This window comes from Anopheles arabiensis, chromosome 3 (genome assembly GCF_016920715.1).
Source record: "Anopheles arabiensis isolate DONGOLA chromosome 3, AaraD3, whole genome shotgun sequence".
In the NCBI taxonomy this organism is placed as follows: domain Eukaryota; kingdom Metazoa; phylum Arthropoda; class Insecta; order Diptera; family Culicidae; genus Anopheles; species Anopheles arabiensis.
In genome coordinates this window covers 80,539,056-80,560,724 of record NC_053518.1, presented here as the reverse complement: position 1 = coordinate 80,560,724, position 21,669 = coordinate 80,539,056, and the positions used below count along the sequence as shown (strand labels likewise).

Sequence of the window (21,669 nt, the reverse complement as noted above, 5' to 3'; positions counted from 1 at the left end):
GCTTGAATTGAAAATGCCCAATGACATGCACACAGCCACACAACGGCAGCGGAGGCTCGCAAAAGGCTGAAACATTTGAATATTTTCTATATTGCAACCAATCGACAAATCGGGGCCCAGTCGGGCAGAAAGTATGCCTCGTCGACAGTCCGGCAGCAGCTGGCCTCCATAATCAATGAGCGGGCTGCGTACCTTTCCCCCCTAGCACATGGTCGTTGCAGTCTGCAAAAAGGATATGCAATCCCTGCCATTGCCAGTGCGTTGCCGGTGTGTAGGAAAAATGTTTGAACTACCCGGAGGGGACACGGTGGTTTTGTGCTTAAAAATCGATTCACTCAACCGTGCCCACCGGTTGTGTTGAACCAGTGTGCGCCGGGTCTCGGGCTTTTTTCCCCACGTTACCATCTAGCTAGCACAATAATTGGCCCGGTTTCGTAGTCAAAAGCTTGTTTCGTTGGCCCATGCCAGTGTGGTTGTAGTACTGCAGCAGGGAAGGCCCTGTCCTTTTGCGTTTGGTGTAGACCGGAAATTGCAAAAACCCCGGGCTACACCAGGGAAGACTACACGCGCACTAGTGGACGACATACCGACACACATCTGGCAGGAAAGAGGAGGAAACTTGGATCGATTGCCGATTGCATGCGCTTCTTCCTTACAATTTTGTGATCGAAAGAGTCGTTACCTTCGCTTGTTGTACTGGTTGGGTGTTTCGATGTAGCATCGGGAATTATTGATGCGTGCTTACGTCAAGAACTTGAGGCCATATCCAGCGTCATATCGACGATGAACCACGGGCGACGTTCGCTGGAGAACCTTCGAGGACCTTTCACTGGTCCACAATATCGCCATCAGTAGACCCTCCGATAGGGTCCGTTCATTTGCTTATGAATATGAAGCCTTTCGTCGTTGGGTGAGCCTCCTGGAGCGTGCAGAACGCGCTGCACCCAATGGGAGTGTATAAAAAGCTTACATTCGTCTTGTCTGCACGACGGTAGACAGTATTTCCCAAATGATTTGACTTTCAAGTCATCATAACGTACAGTGTGCGGCCACCCAGAAAGGCAACGTTGTTAGCATATTTGGACTGTCATCTACACCTGCTTCGTGGCTCTCTTCGGCTTTGTCTGCCCTCAAGTGGACCTACGGCTTTTGCTTTTTTCCCATTCCGAGCCTTTTCTCATCGGCCAAAAATCAATAGCATGTGATGGTGTACTCCGCTTTGCTACAACTTGCCCTGAAGGAAGGTAAGCGCTCCGAAGGAGGCTAGGGTTTGCTGTTCGGGAGAAAAAGTGTGAATGTGTGTATATTATAAGTAAATATGTAAATCACTGCCACCACACCTCCCATGACGGTTGGATTACATTTACCAGCGCCATTGGGAAGATTCTTATCGACGATAACGCCGGCCGTTTTTTTTTTCAACACATTCGCCTCACCCCAAGAGAGAGAGATGTATGGCATTCCGTGGACAGTTGGCACACAAAATATGTCTAACACCATCGGCATTCCACGGGCAGAAACATATCGCCGTGTGTAAGCCGAGCTGGAAAGATAACAAAAAGTTTCTTCTGAGCGGGAGGTCCCCTGTGTGCTCAAAGTGAGAAGCGCCTAAAGTTAGGCAATTCTACCGTAAAAAGCCTTTTGAATAATGACACACACGGAAAATGGTGACGTTCGCGGTGAGTTAACTCCCACCTTGGGCTCTCTCTCTATCTCACAGTCACACACCCCCAAAATCCCATAAAAAGGCATCAGCGGCTACAGTTTCGCTTCCATTTGTGCTGCCAAAAAACCGGCTCACATACATTTAGGCGTCACGGGCGGTTCAGCGTTCCGTTCGCTTCACGCCGTGAAGCCACTTCCACCCAGAAGCAGTCGTTTTGGGAACCATGTCCGAATGAGTGAAAACCAAAAGAGCTCGATTCCATTACCTCGTTTGATAAAACCTACCCCCCCCCCCTTCCCATGGGTGCATTTGCGGTAACGGGGTGAAAGGTGACTCGCTGCGTTAAAGCTTGATATATCCCCCCAGCAGGCAACACGGACACCACTTTCGAGCGCGGGTGGACGTGGAATTGCCACGGCAAGACCGGAAGCGATGTGCAGGAAAAGCATTTCTCTCAGTCTCATCCGGATGTAAACGGAACGCTTACTACGCCCCCGGTCCCAAATTCTGCCTCCCGGTAGAACCGACCGGGATCTTGTTCAGTGCCATTCGTGCAGGATGTAGCCACGAAACGGCGAGCCAGAGCGCCCCCGTGAGCGATAGGTGGATTTGTGGTGTTTCCGGTGCCCCAGCGCCTTCAAACTGCCGGCAGGAATTACACACGGTCTTCGCCCGTGAGGGAATAATCCTTCCACAGATGGATTTGCATACATTTCGTCATCGTGGCAAGCGCGCGCGTGTGTGTCTGTGAAGGGTCAAAGCACTGATTCGCTCGGTGCGGAAATGCGCTTCGAAAGCGAAAACCACACATACACGATACGAGCCTTTCAGGGGGTTTATGGTGGCTAAAAGCAGGACATTGGAAGCGCGGAGGCTCGCTACTTAACACGGCGCACACAATCACACAACCACACACACACATGAGGCTTATATCGTCAAGCATGGATAAATATGCACGGCGAAGCATGTGACGCTACGGTATCTTCGCTTCTATCGATCTGATGAAGCGGCCACGACCCCGGAGGGCAGGGATTTTTTCCCAGGAATTAATTCAACGTCATCGTGCATCCCGTGCCGGGGCCGCTTTTCCGGACGACAACTAGCAAGAATTGTCAACCAGGAACAGTGCGTACGGCCCCACGGCTAAGCTGCTACGAATGCTACGTGCTGTTGTGCCACCGGCGCTAGATATGCGTCGTTACAGATTAATCCTTGCCGGCAAGTCGCTGCCACTGCGTAGCGTGGCTGCGAAAGATGGAGATTGTCATAACCATCATCCCGGCTCGGTTGGCACGGTTAGATGAAAGAATTTGAAGCACGCCGGGTACCGTTTGACGCCTAAATAGGACATGAAATGTCACCCGAGACGTGCACGACATTATTGCGACGGTTTTGCGACTCTTGACGTGGCGAAATTGTTACTGCAAAGAGCCACCAACTGGGATTCAGAGAACGAACGATTAGTTTTGTCTTTTTTTTCTGGGTTTCTGGTCTGAGCAATGTGGAATCCTTCATCAAGCACAATGCCTTCAGGACAAAGGATGACGAATTTCCAAACGAAAGGTTTCGGCGCGTGCTCTTGCAGTTGGCCCCCTTGCTGGCATGGCTCAAAGATATTGAATGTTTAGAGTTTTGGGGATGTAAGCTGCATCGTCAGTTAATTATTAACAACGACCATCGGGACGCTTCGTGGTACTCGGGCGCTGGCAGGTTGCGTAGGAGCAAGTTTTAATAGAAAATAGACAGTGTTCTATCTTCTCCAGAATTAATCACTTTGTGGATCTTCTAGGAAAGTTCTGCTGGTCTCTGAGCAGCACTATGGGATCTTTCACCAGATAAACCAAACGTTTTTGTAAGCATATAAAAGTGCCTTAAATTACGCCCAAAATTATACTATCCTTGAACGTAACAGTGCGTTTTAGTGCCAGGAAGTGCTTTACAATAAGTTTAAAATAAATTATAAATTGTAAAGATAGATTGCAAAAGGAAGACTTAGAAATGATATTTCCCTTGTTTTTTCTTTTATTGGAAGCTTGACATTAAAAGTCATTTTTCTCGGTTTTAAAGCATTCACTATAGCGCCTAAAGGTATGCAATTGTTTTACAAAAGTACATTTTTGTGCTTATCGAACGCAAATGCCAAAACAGATTGAATGAAACGAAAATTAGTTGGCATTGATATGATTATTTGAATGCTTTTTGTTATTATGAAGTATAAAAGTTCCATCAAAAAATTGATATAAAATATGAAATGTTTTAGTTACATCAAAAACTCCAAAGCAGTAATGTTAATTTTGAATTAAAAAAAGGAATCCTTTGTGATGAACTAGCTGAAAAAAAAAGATCCAAATATGATGTATTCTACCCACTGTTCTGAGCTACTTTTGCAGCAACTCTTTGCTGATACGAAACTAATTCCAGAGTGGTGATTATTTAGCTAGAAAATTCGTTCCTCTACAACAGAACAAAAACAACATTTTCCCCCCCTTCCCCCTATATCCCTTAACCAACACACAGCCAACTTCGCGAGAACGTTTCGCGCAAAGTTGTATGTAGGGGTCCAATCAAGTTGATCCGTTGCGAATGTCACTTCCCGGGCAAACTCCTCGGCACAACGAGTGCAGCAGTGGTGAGATTACATCCGCATAAAGAGCAAAAAAAAAAAACACTTCGAAGGAAGTGGAAACATAACGTGCACAAGCAACAGTTTCCACTGGCGGGAGCGGCGGCTACGCTTCTTCCGGACCGATGTCAACCGAGATCGGTGACAGAATTTAGTGTGGCATAGCTGTCAGTGCTGGAGAGTTGCAGCTGCATCACGGTCAAAGCCCTGCTAGCCCCGATTTCCTTCCTCAAGCCCGAGCGCTTGCGGTTTTTGTTGTACCGACGTAAAAGTGCACCCAGCTTTATTGCATTTTCTCGCTAGCCAACCCTCAAACCCCTTCCTGTGCTTCTCGCTTTTGGAGCCGGTCGCGCGTTGTTTTGCTTCGGTATTTTGGAGCTGGCATTCTTTTCGGGAAACTAATGCACAAAAAAGAGACCAGAGGCGATGGGTGGTTGGCTGGAGTCGGATGGGTTTACGGTGCAAAAGTTTACCAACCGCTTATTGCTGCACCGACATGGACCGGTGGCCCGCCGCTTGCTGTAAGCGGCCGCTGGATCAAGCAAGCTGATGATAGGTGTCAGCGGCCGGTGTGTTCGGCCAGAGAGGATTAAAACTTTATCACGAAGGAATTTTTCGGGGTTGTGCCTTCGGGAGCCAATTTGCTCGCCAGCCTCGTGGTTCTTGGATCTCGCAGACCCTTCCTTTCTTCCCTCTCTTTCTCTTCTATGTGCCTGAAGGGTTGGTTTTGGAGCGTTCTTGATGTACTGTATAATCCTGTACGGTGCCACCACCGGTGCTGCCAGAACAGGATTAAGCGGTGGCATCAAAAGAAGCTATGTCGGATGAATTCCACAAACTGCTGACGCTTTCTCCCGCTGGCAGTGGTTTTGTGGAGCTTAGTGGGAGAGGGGGGAGGGGGGGGGTAAGTTATATTTTCCTGCAGTGTGTTTCCCAAAAATTCCCACCTCGAGCGAAGTTGATGAGCTGCTGGGATAAGCTCAATAGCAGAACGAGAGCAATAAACAGTTCGAAAGTGTAACGAAACACTGTCCATTGGGAAAGTTCTAATCCAGACCAATCCATCATGATGGAAGTGATGGATTTTTTGTTGCGGTTGTAAATGTACGTCCCAATTGCTGATGGGTAGTGTCCAAAGATGGATGTGAACCTCGTCAAGCGATCGGTTATTCGGTGTACTGTGGAAGCTTCCGTTCTGAAATTCTTCAGTCTTCAGGTAAACATATTTAATCCATAACTTTTCCCATGTTTCAATGCACTCTTTAGTCTCCTTTACACCCTTCTATCGCTTCAAAAGAAGGTTCTTTAACAAGGTCGCCTATCGGAAGTTACATCTACAATCCAGGTGTGACCTTCGAAGTGCGGCACAAACACCCAGCGGCAGTTCTTCCACCGCTACATACGATGTTTATCCGCCATTCAATTACGGTTTCACGCCCTCTCATGGCTTTTGCGGGGTTCTTATTTTCATACACTTTCGCAGCCATACAACCACCACTATCCACTATCTTTGCCGCAGCGGGGACGTGTGCAACACTTGTAGGGCATGTTGTTGTTTTTTTTAATAATAGCTCATACCTCATCAAGTGAGGAACACATTCCGCTTCCTAATGAGGGCAAGCCAATAGCCCCCGGGGGATATGTATGTATGTGTGTGACTGCCCTGCATGCGACTTACCTACTTGAGAATGCTACGGATTTCTTTAAATAGGGATTTATTTTCTGTGCTCCCTTTGCGGTGCCCGACACGGAGATTTACGCCCGTCAAGGCCGTTACCCTCCAGGGTTGCTGGTTTTCCGGGGCAAAAGTGAAGTGTGGTGCACCGTACCGGCACATCGACATTGCATCGTATGTGTGGCCATCCGGTAAGGGATAAGGGGATATTTATAAAAATGCCTCCCAGCTGCATTCAGAGACCGCTAAGTGGGGGAAATGGTCGGCATGTCGTCGTGATCTTCGTTGAAGGTAAAAGGGATCGATGAAATGGGAAGGCTGTGTTGCTGGAGTACGATCGATAAATCAATAATGCATTGCGTTTAACCTTTCTGAGGGAAAACAAGAATTTATGGGCTCGTTTTGTGTGGCGTTTAACGAATTTCTGTCACCTAAGTATCTTCTGGGAAGAACTAAGGATGTTTCTGTCACATACTGACATTACTTTTGACAATTTTGGTCATGTTAATTGCATTGAAGTGCTCTTAGCGGCTTAACGTGTCTGTTTGATCGTAAATCTCTTGTTGGAAATGTTGTGTAACGAGTGTAAGCACAAATCTTGTTAAGTTCTCATCGCATGCGGTATTATTTTAACAATTAGTTCACTAAAAGTTGTCAAATGATAAGGTTTCCTAGTAATTTTCTTTACTGAGTTGTAGACGGTTTCGTTTGCCTTAACAGAAAAGAAAAATATGAATTGAATTTAGGCAAAGTTTCAAACTTTCTTCAAATATTCCTGCAAAATTCAATTTGCAAATTATTTCTGGGACGCTACAGTCGTCCATGGAAGTTATCGTAACCATTCCTAGTAGAGCTGTAATTAACCGGGCCATTCTGATCTTAGATCACTGCCTGAAGGTTAATACTGCTTATGAACACTGTTCATTTTGTCTCCAAACTTGTCAGCATTCAAAAATAAATAACGCCTAAGTGAATAATGTTTTTATTTTTGTTTGTTTGTCGTTCTGTATCAGTTTTTGTGCTAACTTCACTAACGGAAGTCTGAACATAAACAATTATTTTTATTCAGGATGAACGGTCCAAAAAGGCCATATTACATAAAATTAAAAATAAAATTATAGAATACATCAATAAGTCAATAACAACAAATAAATTAATTAAATTATTAAATATGAAAAATTGGAAAACATTGTCATATTCTTTAAACAGCTGTGACATATATCCACACAAGTTACTGTATGTGGTATTTGATTATAAATTTTGTACCGAAGGCGTGCCCCTCAATCAGTTTGCAATTGTGTATTCATTTGTTTCAAAGTTCACTACATTCATTCGAGTACTTCGGGCAGTTCATTTCTTACGTTTCAAATTTGAGAAGTTAATTAATCTATATATTTTATTTTAGTTCCTTCTTATTGGTGTGTATTTTCTTATTTGAATTCATGTTCCAAATTCCAAATTATTTAATTCTTAAATCCAACAAAAGCCTATTTAATACTCATATTTATGTTAGAGCCGGTCTCGTAGTACAGTCGTCAACTCGTACGACTTAACAACATGCCCGTCATGGGTTCAATCCCCAAATAGACCGCGCCGCCATACGTAGGACTGACTATCCTGCTATGGGGGGGAATCAATTAGCCACTGAAAGCCAAGCCCACAAGTGGGTACAGGCAGGCCTTGACCGACATCGGTTATTGAGCCAAAGAAGAAGAAGAATTTATGTTACATTTCATTACTCACAATATTCTGATATATTCTGATATATACTCTTTTTGGATTTCACTGATGTTCAAACAGTGTTTTGCGTCGAACTTGTGCAAAAGATACCTGTTTTAATGTAAAAATATTTAATTCAAAACTCTGTTTCGCTCAGTGCTCGTACGATGACGTATATCGGATAATGACTGTAGATATGTTTGTTGTACAATCGTAGTCCTTACCATATTGCTTGTCAAAGAGTCGAGTTATACAGATTTACCTGTTGTAACGGGCTTATATTTCAGCAACTATTTGTATTTTTATGAAATATCTATAAAATTATCCAATTTTTGCTTCCTTTATCCGATGCAATGAATTGTGCACTTTCCCCCTAAAATTTGTACATGCAGCATTTGTAACATTCCACACCGAAGCCATTGATTTAATGGTACCGTCCAAACAAACTCGACTCGGCAATCGCTCAAACAGAAAAGAAGCATTTGTCAAAACGACTCAGTACACATGCACACAGCATAGTTTTGTCCTCCACGAGTGCTACTCCACCATCAGCAGCTCAGAATAAACATCACCCACCGTGCCGTGTAATTTAACTACATCCATCAGCGGTGCAGCCGTTATCTAGTTTGTTTCTATTTCGCAACGACATTAGCCCGGTTGACAAACCCATCCGTCAAATGGAAAGCATCAGCACGCGGGAGAGGGGGAGGAAAAAACGACACTCTCAAAATCGCCGGTCGCCCGATTCCGAGTGAGTCCCACGCGATGCTGTAATGCTGGCCATAACTTACTTTTTCCCCGCGTGGGCAAAGTGCAGCAGTTGATCAGCAGCAGTTCGTCCGCGAAACTTCTGCGCCAAATGCCGTCAACAATCAAACCGCGCGGGATAGAACTGCCTCCCACCCACTCCGAAAAGCCGATCAGTTGAAACGCATAAATCATCGTCGGGTTGGAGAGAGAGAGAGAGCTAACAAAAACGAGCACAACAAAACTGCCCGGCGCGCACGTAAATCAAACCCGCGAGAGTGCGCGGGGCTAGTTAGCGTTTGCGGCAGGACATTACATTGCATTAGGTGTTGGCAAAATTTGCCCATTACTGTTGTGCAAATTTGATTGCGCGCTGTCCATCAACACCTTGCCACCCCGTGTGCTCATTTTTAGCTAACGCGCTCAAGTTGCTGCACTTGGGCTTCCTGCTGGATGTTGTTGCCCGGAAGCGATCGAACCGGGATACTTTGGCGTGGAGTTCAAGTCTCAGCCAACATGGAAGAACGCTGAACGATGGGAAAACTTCTGCCGGCCACCACACGGCCTCGACGCGCGATTGGAATGCAAATGCAGCTGTCTTCCGCATTAAGTATGCATACGATCATTATTAATCAAAGTCGAATGAAGTCATTTCACTGCCTCGGGGAAGGTGGAGAAAATAGAGCACCTCGGGAGAACACTTTGCTACACCGAAAGAATGGGTCCTTTGCGGTTGTTCGATGATGAAGATAGTTTGCTCATCTCCCTGCCCCAAAAGTCAGTCTATTCGTTCTAAATGAGATTCCAACGCTGTGCCTCATCCTTCTCGAACAACGCGTTGTTCCACCGTTGAATCAAAAAGAGAATGAATTTGACATCTTGTGACCGAGACCGAGCACTCCAGCACGGCAGCTCTCCCACATCCAGTGCTCTAATTCGGTGCTGCACGGTGTGCAAGTTTTGATCGAATTATCCTGAAGTGCGCAGAGAGCGTGTAGTGAATATCCGGCGGCACTTCCGGTCTTGTTCGATCGATTTATGCTGCTGCTGCTGCTGCTCGCTCCAGCCACAATTCAAGCGTCAAGCGTAATTTCTAGAAACACTTGCAAACTTCCAAACGAAACGTCACCGGCAGCAAGCTGTGTGGCCGGTAGTGGAGCAAAAAAAAAGCGATTGTGCCGAATTATGCTAAAGTGTCCTTACCCCGACCCAAAACCCGCCGCTGTGGGTACCTAAACAAACGAGATCTGATGGCGCTAAAGAGAAGTCGTGTCGTGTCGCCGCCCCATTGTTCAAACGATTCTGCAGAACCGCGCGCAAACTTTTGGAAGCTCGGAACCATTATTCTTCCAACTTCTATCAGTCTTTCTGTCTTTCTTTCTGTATTGCTGCTGCTATCCATCCAAAGTTTGGATATGCTCAGGGCGGGTTGAGCGTCTTGCGAAAGGTAGAAAAGATGCGTTTTTTGTCTCTCTTTCACTCTAACCATCTCTGTACAGCCATTCGTTTTTGCGTCTAGCATTGGCGTAATCGCATTTGCTTCATTTGCATTCACGCGAGTTGCTGGTAAAGATTGTCGCTAAAAACTTGGCGCTGACGTTTGCCGACTTTAAGGTGCAATTTATTTTAGGTGCTGGATTTATGAAGTAGCCGACATGAATGGCTTAAAATGTGCGTTTTGTTTGTCTTTATCCTAAAACGTTGTATAAGAGTTCATATTTTAAATTATGCTTCTTAGCAACACAGGAAAACGGTGACATAGTACACAAAGTACCGTCTGAATTATACCGCAAGTTTTGAATTCTACAACTACGCCTCATAAACCCTACAAGTGTTTAATTATCACTTTCTCAACTCCATAACAATATCAACATCTTTGGTGTTGTACAGCTCTCATCCTTAAACTCTCAAGATTTACCTCCAAAGTTACAGTTGCTGCCACGTCTGTCCACAGAAACACAGAAACAACACACTCGCACGTAAACACCCCATGACTTGGAAGATGTATAATTTTGCCCGACTAGCTGTGCAGCTGCACAACTTTCTCCCCCATGGCAGAAAAAGTTGCAAAGTACAGCGATAAACGAGGGTAAAGAACAGTGGAGACTTTCCTTTCTTTTACATTTGCGCAACGGATGCAAACCCAGTTGTTGGTTAGAATTACGGGTGCACTGCATTACACAAATCCAAATCACAATGGAAGTGGATACGAACACCGCCGGATGCATCCGGCAAACGGGGAATGAAAGTTCTTGTTTTCATCGTCTTTACCAACATCTACGGTTCTGTCCCTGTTCCCTGTTCTTCCCTCTGTCTATCTGCCCAGCTCGCTCTCCCTCAACGGCGGGTAATTGTTGGTATGGCAGTGCAGATGATAACAGTGCGCCCGAATGTAGGCAGCGCGCATTGCAATTCCTTTCCTTATTCCCGGTGTGCTTTGTGCCATAATTATTGCCTTGGGGCGAGTGCCAGCCTCCGCCGGTGGTTTACAGATCTTTGGTGTTGCTTTGTGCTGCGCCTGTCTCTTTGGACTTCCTGCTGCTGAAGTGGGTGGTGTCCTTTTACAAGGGCTAATAGATGGGGCGTTGAATTGTGGGCGAGTTAACAAACAAACGGTGTGTTATTTGCACACCATTTGCAAGCGCTGGAATCCAACAGAACGTGGAGTGGAGCGGTTCCCTCCAGAGCAACCTATCAAACAAAATCAGCGAGAGGATGGAAAAATAATCACCAGCACGTCAGCACACTAAATTGATTGCACACGCACACGGTGGTGGTGGTGGTGGTGTATTTGTGTACGACTTTTTCTATACCCGATTCCAATCAGCTCACAGTGGTCCATCCACAAATACACACACACCTTCTCCAAAAGTTCTAGATTGGTTGGCGAGAGCAGCAATGCTCTAATTACTGACCGCTAACAATTTAGCAAATTGGTACGCAGCCGCAACCTACATCCACGCCGTCTAATGTCATTCGGGGCAGGAAAGTTCCCACCTCTAGTATCTCGTTAATCGAAGCAACAGTTTCACTGTGCGACATGTTTTGCGAGGCCATATGTTTATAGGCGTCGTGGCTTTGGAATATCCCCGAAAACAGGAGCGCAACGGAGCTCCTGTGGTTACGGATGGAAAAACTTTTCTATTAACACTCCTGGCACGAAACACGTACACCACGCGTATCCGTGACGCCGGAAGTCTTGTTGGGCAAAGAGTGAAGACGTTTCGGGGTAGTGCGTGAGCCCCGCAGCATTGTTGCTTGCGTGTTGTGCTTTTATGGGCTAGGAAACAGTATGAGACCACTTGCTGGGAGCAAACATATCGTAACAGATTGAATTGCTTTATTTGTTCCGGCGCGGAATGAACGACTTTCTAGCGATGGGCTCCTTTCGCTTTTAAGAACATAAGCTGGAATTTCAACCAATCAGCTGTTTGCATTCCATAGCAGTTTACGAGTAGTTATCAAAATGGGTATAATGTACAGGTGGGCTTATCCCGAGGTGTATATATTTAGCAGATTGATTTTTATCGCTTCTGCTTGTGAATGAATATTTTCAGAGTGTTTTGTGTATTCGTCAAGTTGCCAGAAAGCCTGGTGAAGCAAACGTTTTCACCCGTTCTGCAAAAAATGACGTTCAAATTTGGCTATAAAAATCAGGTTGTGAAACCACCTGGTCTGAATACACTTTGATTCTAGATCCCACAACCTGATCTCTTTAATGCACCTTGGGATAAATGAAAACACGACCTTGTTTTGCTATATTTTCGAGCAGGTACTCGAATCGGATTCTAGCTTTGAGGCTGAAATAATCTAGGTTGGAGAAAGTATTGCACACTTTAAGATTATACGAACAAACTAAACGCCATAAAGCAAGGAATGACTCTTAAAGTTTGACGTTTTCCTGAAACTGTCCTTTGCTACTCAATAATAACGTTGATGCTCTTTACATAGTATACACTATACAACGTTTAATTAATTGTACAGTCATTTTATCATTCTGTCCCGGCTATAATCAGCAAACTATTTACCTTACCTGAACGTCGTTATTTCCCTCGAATGTGTCTCCTTTGCCGCGTGGATGTTCCACCGTCTCTACCTTAGTTTTAATTGGAACAAGTTTGTTGGGCAACAAACTTTCGATCGATTGTTGCTTTTGCAAAAGTTGTAGCATTTTAATTAATATTTCCCCACCCCGTCGTCAGTCAGTGGCAACGCAGCTCTTTTCCTTTTCTTGCCGCTTCAAATCGATTCGCAAGTTCAGGACTTACAACGTTCCCACGAACATCGTGCCAGACGCGGGCTACGCAGCGCGCGGCAAGTTACGAACACGAACCATTGGTACGTGAGGTATGCTTTATGGGAAAAGAGTGTCAGTGCCTTTTTATCGGAAGCGATAGAAAGCTGGTGGCATCATATAACAAGGCGGGACATTTTTTTTAAAACAACGTTGTTTTGTTGTATTGTTTTCACCTATATCCAAAAGCGCTATTGTTCTAACGGCTCTCGGCCAATGCCACGTTGAGGACGGGTTGCGAGGAGACACGGAGAATGTTGCAATAAAAAATCATAAATGCGTGCTTCATCTTGCGTACTGTGGTGCTACTGTTTATTTTTCCTTCCAGGAGCTAGGAGACCGCTCTAGGGAGCTACACCGAACAACTTGTCGGGAGAAAACTTTTGTTCACTGTTCACTCCATCCTCTCCCCTCCCCCCGGTTGCATTTCCTTTCGGCAGCGCTGGGACTACAATTAGACCAATGCAAAGCCATTGTTACCAGCCAGTCTGCGAGCATGTGCTCCATTGTGCTGTTCTGCGCCTTGTTTGGTTTGAGCTCAGCTGTAGAGCTGTGGTGTTTGTGGTCCTACTGCCGCCCTGACGTTTGCAGCGCGTGGTAAAATAAGAAGCAGAAAGCAGCGACACCGTGTAAGCGTCTTTCGCAGTCGTCTGCGTTTCGACGCGAACGGACGAAGCCATTCTAAAGAATATGTGTATGTGTTCGTGTGTTCTCGCTCCTGGTATTTGTTGCTTAACTTTGTATCTTGTTTTATTGTTTTATGTGTTCTTGCCAGTCGCGCTGATTGTTGCGGGATATATGGCGTACGGCTGGAGGTACATGACTACTGCAACGCTTAGCTATAAAGGGAGCGAAATGAATGCAAGTGTCACGCACGAGTGCGCTGTGTAGAATAAAATGTTTTTTACAGAAGGTTCTTGCGCGCCAGAAAGGACGTGGGCAGATTTATTTCAGCAAAATGAAAGCACATGGAGCGTTTTTCATGCAAGGAACTTTAGCAAGTGGATGTAGCGCTTTCTGTTTCAATATGCTTTAAATGGAATAGAAAAGAATTTTAGAAAAATACTATTTTCAACCCAACATAACCAAATTTTCAATTAAGACTACCTATGCACTCATTAAAGCTGCTAAAACGTCCTCTTGTGAGAAGAAATGCATAGCTTAAAGATGCTATAATATTTTCCTTGCATAAATGTAGGCGTTTGCTAAATGTTGTTATCCAACTGATGCCTTCTTCGTAGAGTTTAAAGCGATTTATTTAAAAAAATCCGACTCTACAAATGTAGCAAATCATTCAATACCACTCCCGACAACAATAAAAAGAAATTAATAATCACACCTCAACCAAACACATTCACACTAGCTCCGGATTAGGCTAGCAACCAAAGAACATACCGACCTACTAATGGGTTGCTTTTTCATAGCGAACACACTCGCCCAACCGTGCTGCCCGCAAATGTTGCAACATTATTTCTTACTTTCCTCCGCCCACCACCCTCACCCAGCGCCATTCGGGGCACTGGGTTCGTTTTTCGCCATCGCGGGTAATTAACACGTTTTATTGCCTATCTATGGGCCGAATGGATTTCATCGGCGTTCGTTCGGTGGCGCTTCCATTCCATTAAACCGTCGGCAAAAGCAACCGAAAACCTGCTCTCCCGTCCTGGTCTCGGGCTGAGGAGTCGGGTGGAATGAGAATCGGGCGGTTGGAATTGGGAAATTTATCACTCCGCACTGTATCAGCCGGCTGCTTGCGGTGGGGCAGGAGAACTTCAGTCGGAGCGTTTTTGTTTCATTTCTCCCACGCGAACAGAATGAAGATGGAAAGCATGAAGCGGGCGCGGTAAAGGCATGGGCTCGTTTGATGAAGATAGAATATGCCTAATTTATTTACTCGCACACTCTTTGCCTCCCCCTCGTAACACTCGATGGCACTTGTACGCTGTGGCAATCGAAGCAAAAACTTTTCCTTCTCTGCTTTTCATCATTTCCACCTATTTCACCTTCTCTCACTCTCTCTCTCCTGCTGCAAAATGAAAGGGTGCACAATAAAAATCAAGTGAAAATGTTATTGATTCGAGCGGAACATGCACCTTTGCTGCCGGGAAACTGAAACACTCCTTGTGTGGGTACCGCGTGCAGGCAGACGATATTTTGGAGTGGCACCATCAATGTTTCAGTTCCCCGAAATATGTTTCGCAAAGTTCACAGCCCACCGCTTGACCTGCCTCCAGTGGCCCGTGGCGAGCACAAACGAACAGGGCCCACTCGATCCAACCGCGAAACAGCGGAAAGATCATAAAATAGGCATTAACCAGAGACTGGAGCTCTAATTTAATTAGGTGTGATCGATACCGCCCGTTGATCTTCCGGGGCGGCGCCGTTGCACCATTACCCTAAATTACCTCGCGCTGTGCTTCGGTGTTTGAGATGCCAAATTTCCAAACTTCATTTCACCTCATCCATGATTCAGGCTGGTGTTTGGACGCTGTGGCAACTTTCAGAGCACTGTTGCCCTTATTTTAATTGATTCCATTTGCATCGGCCAACGGGCTTCGAAATGTTTCACTTTCCAGCCGGTTTTTACAAAGCCGGTGTTGGGTTGGGTGAGTCTTGCGAGACCACCCTGACAGCTCAGGGAATGATGCTAGAGCTCCAAAGTCGGCAATCAGACGCTATCAATGTTTTGAAGAACTCTCGAGTGTATTTCGTAAGTGAGTGTACTCCATTCGCAGTGGACGAAATGGGGATGGAATGAGAAACTTTGGCAGATCACCGGTCACAATTTGGGCAGGAGATTCGTTTCACCGACCATTGGTCGATGTGTTGTAAATGTTTAAATAGGGCTGTGTGTGTATTGAATTGTAGGTATTATTGTATGTTTAATTCAATTGTATTTTGAAGAAAACTTGATGGACATTAGAAGATTTGCATAATTTTTTAATCATTCAAAAATCTAAAAATGTTTCGCCGCTGAACGGTAGTATTGACTTCTAAGAGGAACCATAATGCCATAATGTACCATAATGTATTTATAGTCATTTCATTCGCGTCCAAAAGCAGTCAGACAAAACAAGTTTTAAGGTACATTCCAAATTACCTTCCGTGTTTGAATTATCGAATCTCAAATGAATGGAGTATAAAAAAGGACCTAATTGAGTGCCGATTGAACAAAACTGAACCACAGAATGTTTAGCTATTCTAAGCATCTCGATTGTATTAAATGACTTCTTTTGTAGAAAATTGATCTTTAAGATTTAAACTACACATTTAACATATACATTGGGACATATAACGGACATTGGTTCAGTTTGGTAATGGTAATGTAATGATTATTTCAAACTTTTATCATAAATGGCGCATAAGAGCATAAAAGCACCATCGACTCTTAATGGTCAATTGATGTGCATATTGTCTACATTTAGGCGTTTTATTACTCTAACGATGTGCAATGCAATATTTTGTTTATTTTTCACCCTCACCCGTTGCAACATCCTCCAAATTGTTTGTAACAACATCAACCGACGTTTGCCTTGGAGCCAACTTTTTTTAGTGTATTGGGGAGCCTTTCGTGCTGTTTCTCGTCGTTCGATTTTTTTACTCCCGACGTTAATGGATTTCAAAAAATGGAGAAATCATTTTTTCAGAAGCTCCTTTCTTTGTTTCTACCAAGCAACCATTTTGCTCAGAGTCTTCCAAACAATGTGCAGTGCATCACCACTCGCAACAAGACTCCAGACGTTTTGTCGATCAGTTTGTGGCCAAATTTATCGCTGTTTCTCGTGCTTTCACTACCTCCCCCTGGTAGTAGTCGGTATACATCATATGCACGAAAAAAAACAACCGTCTTGGAAGCCTTTCGCCCAAAAAGCCATTGTTATGTTTTGTGTATTTCCTTAACCATTATCGCCGCTCCGCTGAGCGTAACAAATGTCGTTCGCTTCTCCAAACTACCAATCCTGTGTGACTGGCCGTCCACTGGGCGAGACACACCGTACACATTGTTCACCGAATATACCCGTCAATCGAAGCAAGCCCGTCAGCGACTTTAACTTATTATCATTATCATCGTTGTCTTGGCAGCTGCTGGAGCGGACCCGTTCTGGGACACGTCTGGCTCAAGCATGGGAAGGTAGATAGAGAGAGAGAGAGAGAGAGAGAGTGTCTCTTTTCTACGACAACCGAAAAGTTGGCCCAAGTTCAGCACGCTGTAATCACACTAATCCTCCCGAAAAACATTCCATCCCCCGTTGCCGTACATGGTTGACCGGCGTCCCCGAGGTGCGGCCCCTTGTTGTGGACGTGGAGGATCGTTGTCAACGGAATGACATTCATCTTATGCCCAAAGTGTGCTCCGATGATAGCCGGTGTCCTGTGTGCTGTGTGCAGGGCAACCAGAGAGCCGTTCAGCCGTTCCAGTTGGTCAGTCGGGCGCAAAACAGGGGCTGGAAAAAAATGAAGCAAAATCGCCAAAAAAAAACCATCTGCTTAGGAGAACCACATTCGCAAAGGAAACAAAAGATTATGGTTGCTAGAATTCGTTCCTGCTCGCTAGTCTCGTCCGCCCAGTCCAGTCACAACATTTCCATGTTTGCTGTACAGTTGACGTGCGCGCATTGAGCGAAACCTCAAAGTGTGCTTTACGGGTCGTGTGGTATTAGCAGATTCCGGGAAGAATCCCCCACTGCCTGCCAGCTGGTGTCGCGGCGAGGTGTCTGATGAGGCAGCATGAAAGCGTAGCACAGTGCGGAAAATCTTTTCTTTTTTTTGTGTGGCTGTTTTCATCCTATTGTTTCCCCCATCATCCATCTTTCTTCTGCCCCGAAACGGCGCTGCGTCTTGGTACAGAATGACCGCACAATGATTAGGAAGATGAATTTTCCGACCACGATTTTTATGATGTGTCCAAGTTTTCTCCTCTCCACCGGGGGGAGGCAGCGCGCACGCGGTATTCTTGAAGGGAGGGAGCTTTAATGAGCATTTTACAACGGCTACCGGGGGTAAGCTGGGGCATGGGACATAAAAGCGGTCTGCAGGGAGTGATGAGAGACCATAAAGCGGGGGCGTGTGATGTAAGGCTCGGCGGCTCAGTTGGTGAAGCCGTAGATCATGATTTCTTTGCATGAAATTTGCGGCGTACGCTTAATGCTTATGCAAGCGATGATGGTAATTATGGTGCGTTTATTTTAGGGCAGGTTTTTTCTGCCTCGCTTTTTTGTGGGAAGACAAATTGCCGTTGCTCTTTAAGAAAATGTTTCCTTTTTCTTCACCATTTTGTAAAGAGATTTAAAATTTATAATGTTTTTTTTTTTTTAATTTGTTAAGGAATTTCAAATTTATAGCGTCAAAGTTTAACAGCTATACGCTCTTTTGTGGTTTATTGTGTATTTTTATCATTGGAAGTAGGTATGCCTTTTGAATGCGAACAAATTATTGTACAATGTCCCATATGTAATTGCGATGATTAATTAACGCATTTTGCATACCAATAGGCGCTTATCAAAACATGACAATACGAAGAACCATACACATTCAAGCAGGAATGTGTTTGCATACTTGCAATAGATGACTTGGTTTGCTATTCAAGCTATTAAAATACCATAGGGGAATCATTTTGTAAAGGTGTACCAAGCTGGTAAATTCTGTGAGTTATAATAAGGAAAAAATCATTCAGCACTTTGCATAACTTTAGGCGTAAAAATACGTATGATAATAATAGACATATTTTCAATAAATTTGCATGCTATATGTGCGGCAGTGACCTCAGTAGGCAAGGAGTATGTACTTGGTAGACATAACTATTAAACGATACAATCAATCGCTCCATTGACGACTTCCTATGCAGCAATTAAATGTTCTTGAAACGCTAAAGTTTGTGGTAATCTCATCATCAATGTTTCTTCACTCTCACTCTCTTTCTCAGGAACGATACGCACACTGGCCTCATTGGATCTGGAAACGAAACCGAACTACTGGCTGACGGTTTGCGCACAGGACCAAGCCGTTGTTCCGCTGCACTCTTGCGTACAGGTAAGCTTTACCACACTCCGAACCTAATGGTGAGGAGCTACAAACACCAACCACATCTGGTTGTTAGCAAACTATTTGCAACTAACCTCGCTTTTATTAACCCATTTCTCCCCCCGCTACTGCTCCCTTCTTGCAGGTTTACATCGAGGTGCAGAACGAAAACGATAACGTACCACTCACCGAGGACGCCGTGTACTATCCCTCGGTGCCGGAAAGCAGCCCGCCGAACGTGAAGGTCCTGCAGCTAGCGGCCGAAGATCGAGATATCGATCCACTGCAGCAGATTTCCTATCGCATTATCTCCGGCAATCCGGAGGGCAACTTCGCCATCAACAGCACCAGCGGTAAGCAGGGACTTGTCTGTAGCGCTCTAGCAAGCTGCACATTTTAATTACCGTCATCGGGAAGGAAGCGGGAAAGACATTGGATAAATCTCAACGCTTCTGGCGTCGAAGATGCACCTTCGAAACCGCCAAGCAAACCTCCCCCAAGCTAGCAGCCGCCAGAAAATGCACTTTTAAAATTCAATTATTTTCTCATAAAAGTCAACACGGGCACGGGGCGAACAATATCGATTGGAGCCATAAATATGGATCGATACGAAAAAGCCCGGTGACTTTGTTTTGCCGGCGGGCCTGTTAACGACGTGCCCGATTGTGATGGTTTTATCCCGCACTGGATGAGGAGGGTAGGGGATCCTGGTTGGCAGTGCCCATTGACACAGAAAACGCGCCGTAATCGATGAAGACGTTACCTTTACCCACCGTGGCCACGTACCGTGCGAAGATGCGAACTGTAATTGACAACCCTGTTGGCGGGAGGCGGTGGCTTTTGCTTGCTTTGCACAGGGGCAGGCGAACATCGGGCACGCTTCCAGAGGATCGTTTCAAGAACCACCGAACCGAGCGCATATCCGTCAAGAAGCGTTTCGCATCGTGTAAAGGGAACGGGTTGAGCTGGATCGGTTACGGTTGGTCAATTCGTTGCAGCAGCAACTGGATCTGAAGTGGAAGACAACCTCTCTAGCCTCTACCTTTGCACACACACACACACACACACACACACACACACACACACACACACACACATACTCATTCCCACAAACAACCATACTCACTGACTGGGGGAAAGCTTTTAGTTTTGTTTTTTTTTGCGCCTTCGCCGCATATTCCCTCCTGAAAAGGAGTAGCCCTGGCGAAAGCGATTGTACACCCACCTGATCGAATGGATGAATCAAACCAGTAAAAACACTAAAACACACACACACATACACACATAGAGAAGAAGGTTGTGTCCGTTGACGTCCATCGAGGAAAGTACTTCAGAAGGAAAGCACACAACATTGCACACACAAACACCAGCCGTAACGAATCGCCCTAGCGAACGTTCAAACGGTTCGGAACGCTTTTCCGAACCGGATTGCATTTCAAACGTCGATGGAAATGAAACTTGCTCCCACCTACTTTGGTGTGCCGCCGAGTATGGATGGACCATATTGGTGTGTGTGTTGAATTATGTATTTGCCCTTCGGGTGGCTAAGATTAAAGGTGAACCCGTAATGATGATTTGGTATGGCACCACTGCAAACAACTGTGAGGCTCCGTGGTGGCTCTGTGGTGGTTTTGGCTTTCAAAGCACTCCTTAGAGAAAGGATTAAATCGTTCCGTTGCGTCAGTGGGGCGGTGGGTTTATTAAAGTATCTCTGTAGACTTTGGGACTTTTAGGGTGGAGGGATTAACTGTTGCCCCCTGATTGTGATGGTTTAACTTTTCTCTAGATGATTTAACTAATGCTTCTTTGTTTTATTTTGCAGGATTAATAACAACCACCGCGCGAAAGCTAGATCGGGAAAATCAACCTGAACATATACTTGAGGTAAGATCAAATACACAAATATTGTTTTAAAAATTTATATCCTTATTGAAATAGTCAAAATCCCTGAAAAAATTTGTTAAATTAAACAAAAAATATTCGAAATTATTTTTTGAATTAAATTATTCTAATATATCAAAAAATCAAGTATTAAGTAATTTGGAGCAGGATTTATTACAACGTTGAGCTTTACTACATATTTAGAGAAACGATCGTTTACCATTGTAGCGTTACGTAATTAAAGGATGACGCCTTGTTAGGTTTATGAATTTTAAAGAACTCCTAAATGTATGCAATTTGACCTGCAGCACGTGGCGAAGATACCTTTATACAAATCAAATCATTAAATTACCCAGGAAAAGTTATATTTATTGCAATTTACGTCATAGAATGCAAATCATTAGCAACAACTACAGAAAATCAAGCCTCTGCACACAATTTTCGCCTGATTAAAAAAAAATGGCTCCCACTAGTTCGCAGCTTGGTAGTAAACCAGATTACTGCTCAAAGTGTGTTTTTAATGACCTCATGGCACGTTGGATGCCCCCACGCCGCCCCAAAAAACCATGGGCCCCCAACGTGTGGTTGATGGGTTTTGACAGCGTTACCGATCGACTCGCACGCGCAGAACACACATTGTTGCAAATAATCCACCATCAGTCAAGCAGCTGGACAGGCCGCTGCGGGTGTCGATAGTGTGTGTGTGTGTTGTGCGCCCTGTTTTCCCGATCCCAATCAACAAAAGCCTCACCCAGCAGCGCCCAATCTCGGGACGCGTCGACGTGGCGAGGCCTTTCGCGCACTTCCTGCTACGTTTGCTGCTCATTAATCATTTGGTAGAAAATTAATTTGCCTCCCAGCGCGGCGGCCCCGTTATGCGTAACGGTGAGGCAGGCCAGGACCGTGTGCACCCCGGAGCATGCCGCCCTCCCGCAGCGGTGCAGATTATTTTCCACTGAGATCCCTATCGCGGACCAAGTCGCACTAATGTTGAACTTTTCGTCTTCTTTTTTTCCACTCCTTTCCCTTTATGCCATTTTAAT

General features: G+C 45.1%; 1 protein-coding gene across 8 annotated transcripts in view; it reads left to right on the top strand.

Annotated features, from left to right (window-relative positions):
• LOC120904136 (fat-like cadherin-related tumor suppressor homolog) overlaps positions 1–21,669 on the top strand; it is a 262,216-nt gene that overhangs the window by 183,819 nt on the left and 56,728 nt on the right. For all 8 annotated transcript variants that reach the window (XM_040313924.1, XM_040313923.1, XM_040313930.1 and 5 more), the window contains 3 exons: positions 18,648–18,754; positions 18,891–19,098; positions 20,568–20,629. In XM_040313924.1, coding sequence (XP_040169858.1) covers positions 18,648–18,754; positions 18,891–19,098; positions 20,568–20,629 — 377 coding nt within the window. The remainder of the gene's footprint in view (positions 1–18,647; positions 18,755–18,890; positions 19,099–20,567; positions 20,630–21,669) is intronic.